The following is a 20,874-nucleotide window of genomic DNA, read 5'->3' on the forward strand; positions in this document are numbered from 1 at the left end:
TTATATAGGGATGTTTCGTTCCAAGATCTGGGAAATACAATCTTTTAAATATTGTGAACTATTATAAAGATACCTTGTTCGTATAAAGTTTCCACAAAAAAATCTTGCTGTTCTTTAGCAATTCGACTATATTAGTGGAGTTATTTCGTTTGATCGCTGAACCATTAATGCTAATGTGACATAGTTCTTCTTGGTTCTGCCCAATCAGCGCATCGTTTTTATGGCAATGACGCGGTTTCAGCGCAAACAAAGATGATGTCGCCCTCCATGACGACGTTCTTTGTTGCTTGATTCCGCTCACAATCTAGCGTGTGCATTTGAAATAATGCAGCGAGAACACATTATAACTAAATTAAGGAGGGACACATCCAGGAAGATCACCAAAGTGTGGATAGCGCTGAATGGGAGAGAATGTCCTCCTGCTGACATTTATGAGTGCCAAACTTTTCTCCGCTACCATGGTTCTTCTTACAAGCTCATCACAGACCGTCAGTTGTTTTATGCCAAGCAAAGACTCCTTTAAACGGAAAGATCTACCACCTTTACGTCGGCGTGGTGTTTACATTCATGAGTTGTTAATAGCTCATTCAGTACATCACTCACAAGCTCTCCAGGTGGCTCCAAGGGATTCAGAGACAGGAAGTCAGCCACAAACGAAGCACATCCTTCCCAATTGAGCAGCTCGGGATGGCTTGTCATGGTGGGGCGCAGAGTAGTCGACACAAACTTCTAAAAACACACACGCGCGCACACACACACACACACACACACACACACACACACACACACACACACACACACACACACACACACACGGAGGAATCAGGCAGAGCTACAGATTTACAATCAGGATTATGGGTGGTGTCTGAGAATTGTCGCCATGGTTATGTTAGGGTTGTGGCAGGCTTGAGGACCCAAATCCAGGACGGAAGGTGAATCAAGGCAGGAGTAGAGGGCTGACTGAATAAAATTCATATCCAAAAACTATAGTTCCTCGGGTGAGATCAAAATACAAAATTGAGACAAAAAAAAAATCCAAACTCAAAGCAACAAAGAAACACTGGGAAACAACACTCAACCCTACAAGAAACAACAACTGGACAAATGTATGTTATTTGGAATGCACACACAAGTAGCTAAAGGATGTGGTTGGAAGACACAAGGGGCCTGCCAGGCTGAAGAGAACAGGTGGACACAATAGACAATTAGACAGACATGGAAAATAGTGATGGGCAAAATGAAGCCCTCTGAAACACTGGTATATTGTTTCAGCTAACGCAGGGGTGTCAAACTCTGGTCCGCAGTGTAATTACTATATTTGGCCCACAAAGACAAATTGTGCATCGACTTTGTGACAATACTACAATTGCAAATTATCTTCACTTTTAAAATTTAGAGATTTTTGTAGCAATTCTTATTACCATTCATCTTTTAGAAATTTGAACAGTTTGTACTCATGATATTTCAAAACTAGTTAGTCATCAGTTTGTTGTGTAGCCTATACTATATATAACAGGGGTGTCAAACCTATTTTTGTTGCGGGCCATATTGTAGTTAGGTTTACCTCGTGGGGCTATTAATGGCGTAACCTTGAGACCCAGCAATTTATTTCTGTCCTCTGTAGAAGACGTATGATTTTGGTCCGTATCTCCTACTTTTGTTCAAGTAATGATTGCACACTTTCTGTAAATACTATAAACTTCATTTCACTAACTGAACAACTGATATATTTGCTGATCCGAACAACCAATGGAAATAAGGAAAATCATGAAAATGATCAGGGGTGCCCAAACTTTTCCATACGACTAAACATGCCACAAATGTGAGTTTCACATTTGCCATAACCGTGCTGACATCCTCTCCAAAAGACATGTTGTGAAAAATAAATAAAAGCATGTTTTGACATTTTTCTATTGTAGTAATGTTTCTTTACCCCAAAGAACTATGTGGTGTAAAAAAAAAAAAAAAAAAAAAAAAAAAAAAATTAATACCGTAATTTCCGGTGTACAAGCCGCACCGGTGTATAAGCCGCACCAGCTAAAATTCGGCGATATTTTAGTTTTTCTTACATAAGACGCACCGGACTATAAGCCGCACATGCACACGAGTTATTTTTTACAAAGAAAGACAGTACACAGAAAGCCTTTTTGAAGTTTGAATAACATGCTTTAACATGTCTTTCTAAACATTGCCTGTGACGCAGCAGTAGTACCGCAAAAAAGTAAAAGTAAAAAAAAGAGCTTCATCGTCTTCATCTTCCTCCTGTGCACTGACACCGTCGAAGTCTTCCTCCTCAATTCCCGATTGGAATAGCGTTAGATATCTTTCGCCACACACTTTCTCAGTATCTCTTTCGTCGTCGTTTTTATCCATTTCTTCTAGCATTTTCCATGATGAGGGTCTGTTCATGCTAATCTTATTCATGCACGAAGCTCATTAAACTAGCGAGCGACACGTATAGCTCCAGAGTAGACGGGACCACGAAATAAAGAAAAGGGTGCCGCAACACAAGGGTGTCATCAACATCGACTGCCTTTAGCTTAAAAGCGGCATCATATGCATTTCTTTTGTCCCCCATAATGACAGTTTGTGTATAAAAGCTTCCTTTCAGTAATGTCCGTCTTGATCGCGTTCTGCGTGATGCGCGAAATGTTGTAAACACAAACTAGCACGTCTTCTTCGGCGCATTATCTCTCCTTCGCCTGTCTCGCTCTTGCTTCCTGCTAGAGCGCCCCCTAAGGCTAAGGCTCAGGGTTCAAAGTAACCTTCTGAATAAAATGCATTAAAAGTTCACATTCATTACAACTAGTTTTTGGTGAGCAAAATGTCAGAAGAATTGAATTTAAATGCTGATTGATTGGATTTTAATACAATGCAGATGGTCCAAACAGCGCCACTGCTTTGTGTAATCTCTGAGTCACATGGCAGAGTAAGAGAAAGGGTTTAGAGCACAGGTGTCAAACTCAAGGCCCGGGGGGCAGATACGGCCCGCCACATCATTCTATGTGGCCCACGAAGACAAATTGTGCATCAAATTCGTGTGTCATTACTAGAATTGCAAATTGTCTTCACTTTTAATATCTTTTTAAAAAAATATTTGACCAGTTTTTACTCATCTGATTTGAAAACGAGTTATTTGTCAGTTTGTTTTGTAGCTTTTACTGTATATAATAGTGTTAAGAGTAAAAGTGATCAAGTCATCACAAAAATCACGAAAAAAAAATCTTATATAAGCCGCACCTGACTATAAGCCGCAGTGTTCAAAATTTTGGAAAAAAGTCACGGCTTATACACCGGAAATTACGGTAATAAATTCAAAAAAGTTTTTTTTCCCCTGGGTCTCAGGAGGTTATTATACTTATTATGACATATCGCATACACAACAGAATTCAGTAAAAAAAAGTTTAATAATTTTGTAATTTATTGTGAAAGTGGGGGTTTAACAAAAAAAGTATTGCTACATCTCACTTAAAAGGGAAGAAAATCTAAAGTTTTGGTATCTTAACAAGAAACATTGAGTTGACACATGAGTTGCTTTTGCGGGCCACATAAAATGATGTGATGGGCCTGATCCAGCACCCGGGCCTTGAGTTTGACACCTGTGGTACATAATATGAGACATTCATACATTTATTTGGGTTGAAAGTCATAATGGCCCTCCAAAGGAAACTATGACTACGATACGCCACACTGCATAAATTAGTTTGACACCACTAAGTTGAAGGTTCATTTCTCTTGCATCACGTTAGCGTTCTCCTGTCACCGGCTGTACAGTGGCAAATATAGCAGATGAAATCTTTCATGCTTATAATGAAAGAATGTAACAGTAAGCCAATCAACCTTCGTGAATCAATGAGGCTTCCCACCCAACTGGTTTGCACATAGTTTTAGGTCATCTTGCTGTATTCGCTCTAAGTCATACATGTACAGTGGTACCTCTACTTACGAACTTAATTCATTCCACAAATGGGTTTGTAGTTTGTGAGTAGAAACGTGAAAGCAAATAATGCGTGCCGGATTATCCCAAAAGTCACACTTTTTGCCCTATTACTTTGAGTAAAACAGAAAACAAAAAGCGTTTTATTTTTACCTTTTCAAACCTTTACAGTAATCCCTTGTTTATCGCGGAAGATGAATTCCAGAACCACCCGCAAAAAAACAAAAATCCGCAAAGTAGAAACAGTGTATTACTTAGAAATTTTAATACAGTGTATTACCCTTCCGTGAGTTGTCACCTTATTGTGGTGGAGGGGTTAGCGTGTCCCAATGATCCTAGGAGCCATGTTGTCTGGGGCTTCATGCCCCTGGTACGGTCACCCATGACAAAAGGGTCCTAGGTGAGGGGCCAGACAAAGAACGTCTCAAAAGAACCCCTTATGAAGAAAACAATATATGGACTTAGTTTTCGCTCGCGCGGATGCGGGTCACCGGGGCCCCCCTCTGGAGCCAGGCATGGAGGTGGGGTTCGAAGGCGAGCGTCTGGTGGCCCATGAAGCCCGGCTGGGCACAGGCCGAAAGAAAAGGTGGGTCCCCTTTCCCTTGGGCTCACCACCTGTGGGAGGGGCCAAAGGGGTCGGGTGCTTGGTGAACTGGGCGGCGGGTACCTTGGCGGTCCGATCCCCGGCTGCAGAGGCTGGCTCTTGGGACATGGAATGTCACCTCTCTGGCTGGAATGGACCCCGAGCTGGTGTGCGAGGCAGAAAAGTTCCGACTGGACATAGTCGGACGTGCCTCCACACACAGTTTGGGTTCTGGTACAAGCCCTCATGAGAGGGGCTGGACTCTCTTCCACTCTGGAGTTGCCCACAGTGACAGGCGTCGAGCAGGTGTGAGTATACTTATTTCCCCTCTGGCTGGGCGCCTTCCCATTGGGGTTCACCCCAGTGAACGAGAGGGTAGCCTCCCTCCGCCTTCGGGTGGGGAGAAAGGTCCTGAATGTTGTTTGTGTCTGTGCACCAAATGGCAGCTCAGAGTACCCACCCTTTTTGGAGTCCTTGGAAGAAGTGCTGGAGAGCGCTCCTTCTGGGGACTCCATCGTTCTACTGGGTGACTTCAATGCTCACGTGGGCAATAACAGTGAGACCTGGAAGGGAGTGATTGGGAGGAACGACCCCCCTGTTCTGAACCCGAGCGGTGTTCTATTATTGGACTTCTGTGCTCAATACGGATTGTCAATAATGAACACCGTGTTCAAACATAAGGGTGTCCATGTGTGAACTTGGCACCAGGACACCCTAGGCCGCAGTTCGATGATCGACTTTGTAGTCGTGTCATCGGATCTGCGGCCACATGTTTTGGACACTCGGGTGACGAGAGGGGCAGAGCTGTCAACTGATCACCAACTGGTGGTGAATTGGCTCCGATGGTGGGGGAAGATGCCGGTCCGACCTGGCAGACCAAAACGTACAGTGAGTGTCTGCTTGGAACGACTGCCAGAATCCACTGTCAGGAAGAGCTTCAACTCCCACCTCCGGCAGAGCTTTTCCCATGTCCCGGAGGAGGCGGAGGACATTGAGTCCGAGTGGACCATGTTCCCTGCCTCCATTGTTGAGGCAGCCGACTGGGGCTGTGGCCGTAAGGTGTTTGCTGCCTGTCGTGGAGGCAATCCCCGAACCCGCTGGTGGACACCGGCGGTAAGGGATGCCATCAAGCTGAAGGAGTCCTATTGGGCCGTTTTGGCCTGTGGGACTCTGGTGGCAGCCGACGGGTACCAGATGGCCAAGTGGAACGCAGCTTCGGCAGTTGCTGCCATGGGAGGAGTTTGGCGAGGTCATGGAAAATGACAGTGGAGATGGCGTGCTGCTGAGCTCGACTCGGGACGTCGTGAGTCGGTGGGGAGAATACTTCGAAGACCTCCTCAATTCCACCGACACGCCTTCCATTGTGGAAGCAGTGCCTTGAGATTCTAACGTGGACTCTCCAATCTCTGGGGTCGAAGTCACAGAGGCAGTTAAAAAACTCCTCGGAGGCAAGGCCCCAGGGGTGGATGAGTTTTTAAAGGTTCTGGATGTTGTGGGGCTGTCCTGGCTGACACGCCTCTACAACATTGCGTGGACATCGGGGACGGTGCCTTTGGATTGGCAGACTGGGATGGTGGTTCCCCTCTTAAAGAAAGGGAACCGGAGGGTGTGTTCCAACTACAGAGGAATCACACTCCTCAGTAAGGTCTATTCAGGGGTGCTGGAGAGGGGGGTCCGTCAGGAGGTCGAATTTCGGATTCAGGAGGAGCAGTGTGGTTTTCGTCCTGGCCATGGAACAGTGGACCAGCTCTATACCCTCGGCAGAATTCTCTAGGGTGCGTGGGTGTTCGCTCAACCATTCCACATGTGTTTTGTGGACTTGAAGAAGGCGTTCGACCGTGTCCCTCGGGACGTTCTGTAGAGGGTGCTTCGGGAGTATGGGATGTCGAATCAACTGATAAAGGCGGTTCGGTCCCTGTATCGTCGATGCCAGAGTTTGGTCCCCATTTCCAGCAGTAAATCGGATTTGTTTCCAGTGAGGGTTGGACTCCGCCAAGGCTGCCCTTTGTCACAGATTCTGTTCATAACTTTTATGAACAGAATTTCTAGGCGCAGCCGAGGTGTTGAGGGTGTCCGGTTTGGGGACCTCGGCATTGCATCTCTGCTTTTTGCAGACAACGTGGTGCTGTTGGCTTCTTCAAGCCGTGATCTCCAACTCTCACTGGAGCGGTTCGCAGTTGAATGTGAAGCGGTCAGGATGAGGATCAGCACCTCCAAATCGGAGTCCATGGTCCTCAGTCAGAAAAGGGTGAAATGCCCTCTCCAGATCGGGGATGAGGTCCTGCCCCAAGTGGAGGAGGTTAAGTATCTTAGGGTCTTGTTCACGAGCAAGGGCAGGATGGAGCATGAGATCGACAGGCGGATTGGTGCAGCGTCGGCTGTAATGTGGACTCTGTACCGGTCCGTCGTGGTGAAGAAAGATCTGAGCCAAAAGGCAAAGCTCTCAATTTACCAATCGATCTACGCTACTACCCTCACCTATGGTCACGAGCTATGGGTCGTGACCGAAAGAACAAGATCCCGGATACAAGCGGCCAAAATTTGTTTCCTCCGCAAGGTGTCCGGGCTCTCCCTTAGAGATAGGGTGAGAACTTTGGTCATCCGGGAGTGACTCGGAGTAGAGCCGCTGCTCCTCCACGTTGAGAGGAGCCAGATGAGGTGGCTCGGGCACCTCACCAGGATGCCTCCTGGACGCCTTCCGAGGATGTCCTGTAATAGATAGACCCTGAGGATGTCCCAGGACGCGCAGGAGAGATTATGTCTCTCAGCTGGCCTGAGAACGCCTTGGGATCCCCCAAGATAAGCTGGACGAAATGGCTGGGGAGAGGAAAGTCTGGGAGTCCCTCTAAAGCTGCTGGCCCCGCGACCCGACCCCGGATAAGCGGAAGAAGATGGATGGATAGATGGAATACAGTGTATTAAAAATTTCAATGTGTAGTGTTTCTAGTTGGCCGCAAGGGGGGCATGGGTGTAATGCAAATCAAATAGAAGGGTGGTTTTCCTTACCAAGCAATGCAAAGTGTCCATTTGTAGAAATACCACATTACGTTAACCCGGGGGACATCATACATAGCGAAACCAAAGTGAGTCACGTTGCGTATGAATCTCGTGTTGCATTGTGGTCTAGTACACAATATTAAAGCTTTTTCAAACCTCCCCAATACTTTTACCCTAAGTTAACCTTTCCCATTCCCTTAATAACCACTTTTCTGTGCATTTACAGTAAATTAAAGAACAAACGTGATATTGTCACTCAGATGCCCCCTCCTGCGGTTGAACTCAAGTCACGTCTACAGTAACGCACACTGCTCAGAGGCTCAGCGCTCATGGTCGCTGTCTCGATTCCTGGACGGTCCTCAGTGAAACACATTGCTCAGACGCACACGCTATGAGCACTCATTGTCGCTGTCCTGACTCTTTCTGCACAGTGGTGCATTTTTCCTTCATGCGTGGCTGTGTCACGTCTCTGCTCTTGCCCTGCTGGCCGGTTGACGTGCCCTCTGTGCTAGACCTCGGGGGAGCGCATCGCCCATACGGAATTGCACATGTCAATCGGCGCTGATCGCCACCACCTGTCCCGTGTTACCCGCTGATTAGGACATGTTCGCCGGTCAGTTCTCGCCGTTTCGTCTGCTTTGACAAACGCACGCTTGCCATCTGATTCCCGTTAGCCTGATCCGCTGTGTCGCGCTACGCCTGGCTGGTTATCTACCTTGACACGTGCACGCCTACCACTGGATTCCTGTTTGCCTGATCTGCTGTGTAATGAGATGCCTCCATGACGCAGGATGCGAGCTCGCTGACCGGCTCTTCAGTTGCCTCGTGCACCACCTGCTCTGCTGGCCTCCCTTTTTCCCGTTTCCTCTTTTCACATTTCCTAAATAAACGGTCCGTGTTGCACATGGTTGTCCTGCCTCGTTCATGACAGGCTGGCTGCCGCGCTTCCCGCGCTTGTCTGCAGTGACGCACATTGCAGGCACACCCCGCGCTATCAGTGTGTATTTAAATACAGTTCTCCCATCACTTATAGTAAATCCGCAAAGTTGCGCATTCGCGAAAAGTGAAGCATGAAGTGGCGAGGGATCACTGTATAGCAAAAAATAAATGTCATTTTATTCTTAACCTCGTAACTTTGTTTGGGGAGGGGGGAGCCTGTTCTAATTTTCTACACTTACTAAAAATACCCCAGAGAAGACACAAAAAGTCGAGCTCAATAATTATTGGAGCTGGGGCTCCGGTTCAGAAGTTAAAATTTGATTCAGAAGTGATGCAAAAACATCGTGAGGCACCAGTTCGTATCTCGAAAAGTTCGTAAGTACATGAGTTCATAACAAGACAAGGGAAACATGACAGCTACAAACCTAACATCAATCAACAAAAAAACAGACCATGAGATATTACCTGGACACCACATTCGTTGATGGGGCAGAGCAGCAGAGATTTGCGTTCGGGACACAAAAGGCTATACTGACGCTGGAAGTTGTCAGCAATGGCCAGCAGGCGGACTTCCTCCACGGAATTGCATCTATATGACTCAGGAAGGGGTGGACTAGACCTGTGAGACACTTGCAACTCAAATTACAGGTCACACACACAATCAAATATGTGCTGCATAAACACCATAGTCAGCAAGAATGTTATTGCGTGTGTGTGTGTGTTTGTATTTGTGTGCACGCATGCGTGGCATGACAAAGAGCAGAGACGGTGCCTACACAAGGGAAGGTGGTGCAATACCCCCCCCCCCCACCCCCGTCAGAAGTGGAAACTTCACTGAACAGAACTTGAAGGCCCTGCAGCGCATAGTGAATACGGCTGGTAAGATTATTGGTGCTTCGCTCCCCTCCCTGAAGGACATTTACACCTCCCATCTCGCCCGCAAGGCAACCTCGATTGCCAGAGATGTGAGTCACCCGGCTCACTCTTTGTTTGACCTTCTGCCTTCTGGGAAGAGGTACAGGAGCCTGCGCTCCCGCACCACCAGACTCGCCAACAGCTTCTTTCTCCAGGCTGTTAGGGCCCTGAACTCGCTACCCCCTTCTGCGTAGCGTGCGGCACTGTTGCGCTATTTTCGGGAATGTCTGCTGTACGCGCACTTGCTCCTTTTTTTTCTGCTCCTCTTATTTATTTATTTATTGTTGTGTTATTTATTCATTATTTATTCAGCACGCTTTTGTTATACTTGTTTACTTGTTTGTCTGTTGTGAGCCATGTCTTGTCACCGTGGGATAGGGGGGAACGAAATTTCGGTTTCTTTGTGTGTCTTTGGCATGTGGAGAAATTGACAATAAAGCTGACTTTGACTTTGAAAAAAAAAAAAAAAAAAATTGTTCAAAAGTCACCCATAGAATTTAGTATTTTCCATGAAAATTAACAAGGATTTTCAAGGGTTTTCTTATCATTGTATGTGCCTTCTTATTTTTACATGTTGTATTGTTTACTTGAATGTGTAATATGTCTTGTCACCGTGGGATAGTAGGAAACGCAATTTCGATCTCTTTGTATGTCTTGACGTGAAGAAATTGACAATAAAGCAGATTTTGACTTTGATCATCCATTAGCCTTCTAACACTATTGGCAAACACAATGGCCCATTAGAACACTGGAGGAATGGTTACTGGAAATGGGGCTTAATACACCTATATTGCATTAAAAAACAGATGTTTGCAGCTAGAATAGTCACTTGCCACATTAAAAATGTATACAAAATGTTCCTGATTTGTTTAATGTTAACCTCATTGAAAAAAATATATATATTTTATATAAAAAGTAAGGCTATTTCTAAGTGACCCCAAACTTTTAAACACTAGTATATAGACAAACAACCATTCACACTCACAGGCAATTTGGCGTGGTCAATCGGCCTATTGAACGTGATTTTGGAATGTGAGAGGAAACCCATGCAGGCACAGCTAGAACATGCAAATGACACAGGAAGGCCAAAGCCAGAATCGAACCCACGACCTCTGCACTGCGAGGCGGACATGCTTAACCAGTGCTTCACCGTGCCTCCCACATTTTATTTCATATAGTAAAATTGATAAAATTGGTCAGGCCCTGTTTTGGCCTGGGAGGTGAAAAATCTGTACCTGTACCTGACAGGACGTGAGTGGTCACTTACAGGAAATCACACACAGCCAAGACATCATCAGCTTCTCCCGCCTGCTCAACTTCATTTTCTGCTTGCTCCTCATTACTGGACTCCACCAGTGTCTCCATCACTTCAAAGTGTGTGGTTATGTCTATTGGGGCTTGACTTGTTTTCCCTTCGAGAGCGTCACCAAAATGGCCGCCTTGCCCAAACTCTGTTGACGTTTATCTACATTAGCTGTCTGCCTCGTGAAGCCAAAATATTAGTTTGTAATAGTTCAGAACCTTAACCCAGTGTTTCCCAACCACTGTGCTGTGGCACGCCGTGAGAGATATTCGGCTGTGCCGTGGGAAATTGTCCAATATTAATTACGGAGCACATTGTAAATAGGATTGCCAAACCACTGGTCAGTTAGCGCAAGGCCCGGTCATCTACTTGCTAATCGCGCATGCGTGGCTAACACAAATGCGTGTTGTGTTGGTCGGCACATATTTAGTTTGCTGCTGTGTGCTTTTGATAACAGTGACGCTCTGACGACCGTGGTGCGTTTGCTTACTGATGGAAATCCCAGTATGTAGTTCAACCGGAGAACCTGGATTGTTCATTTTCACCAACATAAAATACACAGTCAAGTCGTGACACCGTGACTGTGATCACCACTCAGCTGCCATGCCAGAATAGCAGTGTCTTTAAACGTGACTTTGTTCCTAATGTTGCAATATTTATAAAGCTACTCTAAAACAGTTAACAAAGTAAAGTTGATTATTTTGGATTTTATTTTAATTTTCTTTAAAAGTGACTTTGTTCCTAATGTTGCAATATTTATAAAGCTACTCTAAAACAGTTTTACTTTGTTAACTGTTTTAGAGTAGCTTTATAAATTTACAAAGTAAAGTTGATTATTTTGGATTTAAATCACAATCACTTTCAATAGTTTATTCCTTACACTGTCTAAAACCTTCTTTTGAATAAACTGTCACTTTTATTTATATATATATATATATATATATATATATATATATATATATATATATATATATATATATATATATATATATATATATATAATAGGACTTTATTTATGTAACATGTTCACAATGTCTCTCGTAATATATCTAATTTTAATATACAGGACTGTCTCAGAAGATTTGAATATTGTGATAAAGTTCTTTATTTTCTGAAATGCAATTAAAAAAAACAAAAATGTCATATATTCTGGATTCATTACAACTCAACTGAGATATTGCAAGCCTTTTATTATTTTAATATTGCTGATTATGGCATAGAGCTTAAGAAAACTCAAATATCCTATCTCAAAATATTAGAATATCATGAAAAAGCATACTAGTAGGGTATTCAACTAATCACTTGAATCATCTAATTAACTCCTGAGCCTTGAAAAATACTCAGCTTGGTTCAGTAAACTAAATCACAAGTATGGGGAAGACTGCTGATCTGACTGCTGTCCAGAGGACCATCACTGACACTCTCCATCAGGAGGGTAAGACACAAAAAGAAATTTCTCAAAGAGCAAGCTGTTCACAGAGTGCAGTTTCAAAACACATCCACAAAAAGTCTGTTGGAAGGGGGAAATGTGGTGGGAAACGCCGCACAACCAAGAGAGATGACCGCAGCCTTAACAGCATTGTGAAGAAGAGTCCCTTCCAGAATTTGGGGGAGCTTCAAAGACAGTGGACTGAAGCTGGAGTCCAGGTATCAAAAGCCACTGTTCACAAACGTGTCCGGTAAATGGGCTACAATAGCCATATTCCCATGGTCAAGCCACTTCTGAACTCAAGACAACGGAAGAAGCGTCTGACTTGGGCTATGGAAAAGAAGCACTGAACAGTTGCAGAGTGGTCCAAAGTCCTCTTTTCAAACGAACGCAAATTTTGTATTTCCTTTGGAAGTCAAGGCACCAGCGTCTGGAGAAAGACTGGAGAGGAGTAAAATCCAAGTTGCTTCAAATCCAGTGTGAAGTTCCCACAGTCAGCGATGGTTTGGGGAGCCATGTCAGCTGCTGGTGTTGGTCCACTGTGTTTCATCAAGTCCAGAGTAAATGCAGCTGTGTACCAAGACATTGAAGGAATGAGGTCGAAATACAAAAAGTCCTGCCTCGCTACAAAAACAGATATGCTCAAACCTCATTGAATAAAGTACATAAGCAGACAAGTATATTCACATATTAAATAAATAAAAGAAACATTTGAAGCATATAATTATACCTACACACCAAATCAATAAAGAAGACATAACTAGACATTTTTGATAAGTGGTGATGAGAAAGGTTTTTATAACTTTATGATCTGATATATATATTTCTGAGGACTTTGAAATAACAAATGACTTTTGATATATTGCCTAAATAGCTTAATGACCCTTAAGGAACTGTGGAATGCATGCCTGATGTTTTTTCTCTGAATCATGGACACGGCCAGAGTCGTCTTGACCGTTCAGTACTTGATTGTATCTTATGTTTTGACTAATGCTAGACGCCAGTTTTTGATTACTACTGAACGCTCTGCACAGAGGGAAATAGTTTGCCTAACAAAGAAAAGATACGGTTGAATGCGGTACGACAGTGTATGTCCAAGATTGGAGAAGAATGTTCACAGGAAGGTCACGTGGAGATAAAACCAGTGGGTGCCAGAAGGAGCCACCCGAGAACTCGGCCAAAGATGATCGCCAAGGCCGAGAGACGGGATGGAAGACAACAGCCCCCTCCACACACACACACACACACACACACACCAACAGCCCCCCACCAACACACCGAGTCGCCCATAACCAGCACCACTCCCATGGAAGCAGACTCTCCTTCGAACTTGCCCCACCCCGAAGACTCATCGCCCATCAATCCCAGCCCACAATGTGCTACTGAATATAAAACTGATCTAACAACCTTGGACTTTGCCTTTTCTGAATGGAGACTTTCCGCTCTTGAAGGGCCCAGCGCTGTATTGTACTTTCCTGAAAACAGAGCTTTTTGAACAATAATTGTGATTGAACTCAACCAATCTGTCTAAGTCTAATTTCTGCTTCAGTGTCTTTGCATTTTCCTAAATCTGAAGAAATCAAACGAGCACGCAGTGAGTAAATTGGATAACAGGTGATTGGCAAAGGCTTTTGCCGTGAGGCGCAGATAACGCGCTCCCTAAATTGTGGACAAAATCCAACAACATTTTAGAGCACTACATGCTTCCGAAAGCTGAAAAGCTCTATGGAGATGATGAGTTCATTTTCCAGCATGATCTGGCACCTGCCCACAGTGCCAAAATCACCAGTAAATGGTGTACTGACCATGGCATTACTGTCCTCAATTGGCCTGCCAATTCCCCTGACCTCAACCTCATAGAGAATTTGTGGGGTATTGTGAAGAAGAAGCTGAAAGACACCAGACCCAACGATGCAAATGAGCTAAAGGCCGCTATTGAAGCATCCTGGGCATCCATAACACCTCAGCAATGCCACAGGCTGATTGCCTCCATGCCACGCCGCATTGATGCAGTAATCCGTGCAAAAGGATTCCCAACCAAATACTGAGTGCATTAAGGGACATTTTCAAATGTTTGATTTTGTTTTGCTGTTGTAAATCTTTTTTTACTTGGTCTGAGGAAATATTCAAATATTTTGAGATAGGAGTTTTGAGTTTTCTTAAGCTGTAAGCCATAATCAGCAATATTAAAGTAATAAAAGGCTTGTAATATTTCAGTTGATTTGTAATGAGTCCAGAATGTATAACATTTTTGTTTTTTTAATTGCATTTCAGAAAATAAAAAACTTTATCACAATATTCAAATTTTCTGGGACAGTCCTGTAGTCCTGGTGTAACACCTAACAGATTTTTGTTGGTAGTGTGCCTCGAGATTTTTTCCAATGAAAAGGTGTGCCGTGGATGAAAGAAGGTTGGGAAACACTGCCTGAACCCGTGCAAAATAATAAAAGAAACAATAGTGCCAGTCAAAATTGACTTTGATATTTTATCTTTATATACATGCAGAATCTAATACTGGCTGTCATTTGACAGGATGCCTCATGATATACAATATTTACACCCCAAAACTGTTCTAAAAACTATTTTTACGGTGATATGACTGGCTGTCAGAACTTTAAAATACTTTATTAAACGCTCCAAAACATACAATTATCTATATTACGATACAACAATTGAAAATGTACACACACACATACATGAACTAAAACTTACCGTCGTGTCTCTTCCTTGATTTGTTTAGCTGCTTTCAATAGACTTTCTTTGTTGACATCGCGTTGCCTGACGACCGCAGTGGGGCACTACGTGACGCAATGCTCTTCTCTTTTTTAAGCTTAATACGTCCTTGCGCTTTCCATTAGCGCCTTTCACACTACGTGCATCAAAGTACCATGAGAGTCCGTGTGTTCTAAGAGGTATAGCGCGCTCCGCTCCTATAATTTTCCAACGCAGCCCATTGGACTGTTTTCATGCCTGACCGGTGATGCACCTCAAGCACCCACCGGCGCTTATTCACGTGCTCTGAATTAGCAAACAAACGGCACGTTTGAAAAACGCTCCAACTTTCATTTCAGTCTGAGGATGAGAACAACAGAGGGAGAGGCAAATGTGTTTGGAAAAATGAGACGAGCATTCCTCGGTGACGCTTTATTTTTAATTGAGAAAATATAAGAATGCCCAGTCTCCAAAACAAGTATAAGAAGGTTTGGTGAAAAATGAAAGGAATGTGCAGGCTCCTAAATAAATATACAGACTTCTGCCTGCCTGCCTGCCTGCCTGCCTGCCTGCCTGCCTGCCTGCCTGCCCCCGCCCGCTCGCCTACCTGCCGTCAGCGACATCCTCCGTGACATGTTGAATGTTTTTGTATTTGTCTATCTGGACGACATTCTGAATTTTTACCCTGCCTGACCCTATCTGAACATATTACCCATGTCCAGTCTGTTCTGCACCGCCTCCAGAAGAACTCCCTCTATGTCAAGGCTGAGAAATGCAAGTTCCATGCCGGCACGGTTTCCTTCCTGGGCTACATTATCGCCAAAGGCTGCATCAGCATGGACCCTGGCAAGGTGGTGGCCGTCACGACCTGGCCCACGCCAGACAGCCGCAAGAAACTGCAACTTTTAGCGCAAGTTCATCCAAGACTACAGTATGGTGGCAGCCTCTCTCACCGCCTTCACCAGTGCCTCCGCTTCATTCATCTGGAACCCTGAGGTGGACAAGGCCTTCTCCACCTTGAAGGTACACTTCACCTCTGCCCCCAATCTCCAGATGCCCGACCCAGAACAACAGTTCGTGGTTGAGGTGGAGGCCTCTGGCGTGGCGGTGGGGGCGGTCCTCTCTCAACGAGCAGTGAGGCACGAGAGACCCCGCCTGTGCGCCTTCTTCTCGGACGCCTGTCTCTTGCTGAAAGGAACTATGACATTAGAATTGGCATTACATTGGGTTGGTGGCATTGGATCGAGGGGACCACCACCCTGGTGTTAACTGATCATAACAACTTGGAGTATCTTTTTCTTTTGTTATCCATAAAAAACAATAGTGACATCCCAGATTGTATACAGCAGCAGCAATACATAGTATGTTGAAGTGTCTGTGATCAGAATTTTGAGAGTAATTGAGAGTCTTTTTCCAGTGTTCGAATGTTCAGGTTTTGAGAGATAATTATTATTATTATTATTTTAAGAGTCTTTGTGAGTCGCGGCCTACAGGAATCCTGGACACAAGAGAATGGGCACAGGACGGCCACCAGACCCCAACATACGATTTAGTATTTTCCATGAAAACTAACATATTTGCACAAGGGTTTTCATGGATTTTCCAATCATTTATTAGCCTTCTAACAAAATAGCAAACGCATTGGACCATTACAATATTGGAGGTATGGTTGCTGACAATGGCCCTTTATGCAACTATGTAGCTATTGCATTAAAAAACAGACGTTTTCAGCTAGAATACTCATTTAAATTCAGGATTCAAGATTCAAAGCATTTATTGTCATGTGTACAAAAGGAAAGCACTTTTTCTTTGTACAATGAAATTCTTTCGCTGTACGTTAAAGTGCCAGACAAGGTAAGGAAGATTAAAAGAAGATTAAAAGAAGAAAAAACACACAATATAAAAAACACAATATATACACAGTATATACAACTACTAAGGTGAGGGATGTGCAATATAGGCTAGTGCAAAAATGGCATTGTGCAACCGTTGAGAGTTATAGTGAATGTACTGTTAAAACGGGAGAATGCAGTGCAAAACAAGTGAGAGTTATAGTGAATGTACTGTTAAACAGGGGAGAAGGCAGTGCAAAACAGTGTAAACAATGTACAGTATAAAGTGCAGATTAGTGACTGAGGTAGTGATCTGGTCAGCTGTTTAAGAGTCGAATGGCCGTGGGGAAGAAAGAGTTCTTGAAACGGGAGGTTTTACATTCTACACTTCTGTACCTCCGGCCTGAGGGGAGAAGTGTGAACAGTCCATGTTGGGGGTGGGTGGGGTCTTTAAGGATGGACGCCGCTCTCCTGTGGACCCTACGGTGGTGGATACTCTCCAGAGAGGGCAGCGGAGTCCGGGTGATTTTCCCTGCCGCCCTCACCACTCTCTGCAGTCGCTTGCGGTCCGCAGCAGTACCGCTGCCATACCACACGGAGATGCAGCTGGTCATGATGCTCTGGATGCAGCAGCTGTAGAAGTTGCTGAGGATCTTGGAGGACATTCCAAACTTCCTCAGCCTCCTCAGGTAATACAGCCGCTGTTGAGCCTTTTTGACCAGTTGTGTGGTGTCAAGCTGTCGAATGAAAAGTGGCTGGTGAGGCCCCTTTTCTTCCTCACGTCCATTATCATCTCCTTCGTTTTGTCCGAGTTGAGGGTGAGGTTGTTTTCTTCACACCATGACACTTAGGCTGTCCACCTCCCTCCTGTAGCCCGCCTCGTCTCCACCAGTGATGCGTCCAATCACTGCGGTGTCGTCTGCGAACTTCAGGATGATGTTGCCTTTGTGGGAGGCAACGCAGTCATGGGTGAACAGGGTGTAGAGGATGGGGCTGAGCGCGCATCCCTGTGGGGTACCAATGTTGGTGATGATACTGGCTGAAGTCCTGTTTCCAATCCTGATAGACTGAGGCCTGCCAGTCAGAAAATCCAGGAACCAGTCACAGAGGTTGGGGTGAAGACCGTGTGGACAGTTTATGGATGAGTTTGTGGGGGATGACCATGTTGAAAGCAGAACTGGAGTCAACAAAGAGCATCCTGACATACGCATCCTTATTTTCAAGGTGGGCGTGACAGTAATGAAGAGCAGCAGCAATGGCGTCTTAGGTGGACCTTTTGGGCCAATAGGCATACTGCAGGGGGTCCGGGGAGTCCGGTATGCTGCTCTGGATGAGAGCCAGCACCGTTCTTCCAAAGCGCTTCATGATGACAATTGTTAGATAAATTGTATATATATGTTATCATGCGTTCCCTAATGAGTACTTATTAATAAAGTCATTGCACAGAATGCTTGCTGTTTCGCCTTGCAGACATCACCCAGTCCACAACAAGTCAAACGATGCTGTCTGGAGCTTCCTGACCTTCTACACCTCTGGGAATCCAAGAAAGCTGTTGATAGCTCAAACTATTTTGTTGATGTCTGCACATGGCATTTCGTCTATGCACTCTTCATGTTTCTCATGGCATCCTGTCTGCGACTTCTAGTTTCACATAGAATCTCGTTTCTTCTCTCATGAGACAAAGCCCACGCTTTCCCCCCCACCTATCAGGGGATAGTCTCACATTGTCTGTAGGGCATTCCTGAATAAAAAGAGTGAGGAGTGTAAACAGACCTTTAGTGTATTTCGGGACTGCTGTAAGTCTGATTGCACTCCTCGCGAGAAAAGACTCAACATTCTGCCTCACTGGTTTTGTCTGCTGATCCTTTTGCTGATTTTGAACCTAAGTGCTACTGGCCTGTAGTCATCCAGATAGGTGGGCGGGCTCTTTTTGGGGAGGGGGACGATGGTTGTGGATTTTAAACAGGTGGGGACGATGCTCTGGCTGAGTGAAAGGTTGAAGATGGAGGTGAGAACATCTGCCAGCTCGTTGGCGCATGCTCTGAGGGCCCGCCCAGGGATGTTGTCTGGTCCTGCTGCTTTGCGGGGGTTGATCTTCCTCAGGGTTCTTCATACCTGGCCTGATGAAACTGTTGGTGGGGGGAGGTCTGGGCTCGGGTGGGCCGGGTGTGTGTGTGCCTCTCTGTGTTGGGGTTGGAGGTCTCAAAGCGGGTGTAGAAGTTGTTGAGGTCATCCGGTAGGCTGTGTGGCCGATGGTGCTGGTGGAGGTCCTGTAGTCTGTGATGTGCTGGAAGCCCTGCCACATCCGCCCGGGGTCAGCAGTGGAATAGAAGCCATCCAGCTTATCTCTGCACTGCTTGGCAGCTGTGATGGCCTTTCTCAGTCCGTACTTCGCAGTTTTGTACTCTGCCTCATCGCCTGATCTGAATGTGAGAGAAGGAGCACGCAACATGTGACGTACCCGGCTGTTTATCCAGGGCTTCTGGTTGGGGAACTTCCTCACCTAAAAAGTGGGCACGATGTTATCAACATGTGCTAATGTACCTGGTCACGTAGTCAGAATAGTCCTGGATGCTGACTGAGGAGTCCTCCATTGTGGCAGAAGCTTTAAACACATCCCAGTCTGTTTGAGCAAAGTAGTCCTGCAGGATGCACTCAGCCTCTGGTGTCCATAGTTTGATTTGTGTGGTGGTGGGGTTTGTTTGTTTTAGTTTCTGTCGGTATGCTGGGTACAGAAACAGTGAGATGTGGTCAGATTGTCCAAAGTGGGGTCTTGGTGCCGCCGCGTATGTTAATGTACACGTGATCCAGGGTGTTCTTCTCACGGGTGGGGATGTTGATGTGCTGGTGATATTTGGGGAGTACAGTCCGTAGGTTGCACTGATTGAAGTCTCCAGCAGCGATAAAAACAGCATCAGGATGAGCAGTCTCTAGCGCGCTGATGACATCATATAGTTTGCCAAGCGCTGCTGTGGAGTTGGCTCTCGGGGGGTTGTAGACAGCGGCTAAAAACACAGCAGTGAATTCCCTCGGTAGATAATAGGGACGGCATTGCAGCATTAAAAACTCCACGTCTGGTGAGCAGTGTCTATAAACAGTCCGTGTATCTCCACACCACGAGTTGTTTACAAACACGCACACACACCCTCCTTTCATCTTGCCGGAGGCTGCAGTCCAGTCCCCTCTGTGCACGGAGTACGTCTGTAGTTGGATGGTGCACGCTGGAATTTACCACATTAACATTGTATAGGATGTATTCCTGATTAATCTATTGTTATCCTCATTGAAAAATAGCCATTCTTATTACTTATAAATATTAATACTATTGAACGGTAGTGTAAGTGAAGATAAACTATCAATTGTATGTCAGAAAAAATAGTTGTGCAGAAATGTAAGCTGCAATGTTGGTAATCACTCGACATTATGTTATTAAATGCACTAAGTTACTTCTATTGATAATTTGGTACTAATATTTTTACGTTTTACTGTTGATCAAACATAATCTACATAGTAGGCTATAACGTTACTGATATGAAATAGCGCTCGCAGAGTTCAAGTGCATTCAAATTATCAAATTATACTCGTGCACTTGGCACAAAAGTGACCCTATTTATAGAATCAAATAGCAGTGTTATGCTTAAAAAAACATACCTAAAGATAAGTCAGGTAAGATATATCAGGTCAAGTCAAGTTTATTTATATAGCACTAAATCACAAGCAAGTCTCAAAAGGCTTCAAATGTACATAAATAGACAATTATTCTCAAAAATCCTCTGATCTAAAACTCTCAGAAGGGCAAAGAAAAACTCAACAAACCCCTACTGGGGGAAAAATGAGAAACCTTGAGAAGAGACCACAGATGGGAGGATCCCCCTTCCAAGATGACCAGGCTACAATGGATGCAGAGAGGGCACATAGAACACATAATATAAAACAATCCAAAGAAAAAGTGGATGTCCAATTCAAACTGAAGAGCTGCAGGAGGTGCCCTCAATTGTCCTGGCAGTGTATTTGAGGGTGGTAATCCGCCACAGTTCCCTCATCCTGATTGGTCCACAAGAAATCCAGACATCTGTTATCAGTTTGGGTGTCACCAAACCACCTCCCCAGCTGGGGAGAGGGATAAAAACACAATTTCCAGCCAAATTGGCCACCGCAGGTTAATTAAAGGCCATGTCATTAAAATGTGTCTTTAATCGTGTCTTAAATTTTTCTACTGAGGTAGCA

The 20,874-nt window shown here is 44.8% G+C and overlaps 1 protein-coding gene and 1 long non-coding RNA gene across 5 annotated transcripts in view; one reads left to right on the forward strand and one right to left on the reverse strand.

Annotated features, from left to right (window-relative positions):
- Positions 1–17,979, reverse strand: part of ccdc135 (coiled-coil domain containing 135) — a 128,742-nt gene extending 110,763 nt beyond the window's left edge. For 2 of the 4 annotated variants that reach the window (XM_049753603.2, XM_049753602.2), the window contains exons 1-4: positions 14,816–17,979; positions 10,639–10,822; positions 8,922–9,075; positions 604–729 (exon numbers count right to left, since the gene is read on the reverse strand). In XM_049753603.2, coding sequence (XP_049609560.1) covers positions 604–729; positions 8,922–9,075; positions 10,639–10,736 — 378 coding nt within the window. In that variant the 5' untranslated portion in view covers positions 10,737–10,822; positions 14,816–17,979. The remainder of the gene's footprint in view (positions 1–603; positions 730–8,921; positions 9,076–10,638; positions 10,823–14,815) is intronic. The other 2 variants (XM_049753604.2, XM_049753605.2) reach the window with 2 other exon arrangements.
- LOC137840112 (uncharacterized) overlaps positions 1–20,874 on the forward strand; it is a 169,788-nt gene that overhangs the window by 132,501 nt on the left and 16,413 nt on the right. The gene's annotated exons all lie outside the window — the stretch shown is intronic.

The sequence above is a fragment of the Syngnathus scovelli genome, chromosome 2, assembly GCF_024217435.2.
Source record: "Syngnathus scovelli strain Florida chromosome 2, RoL_Ssco_1.2, whole genome shotgun sequence".
Lineage (NCBI taxonomy): Eukaryota > Metazoa > Chordata > Actinopteri > Syngnathiformes > Syngnathidae > Syngnathus > Syngnathus scovelli.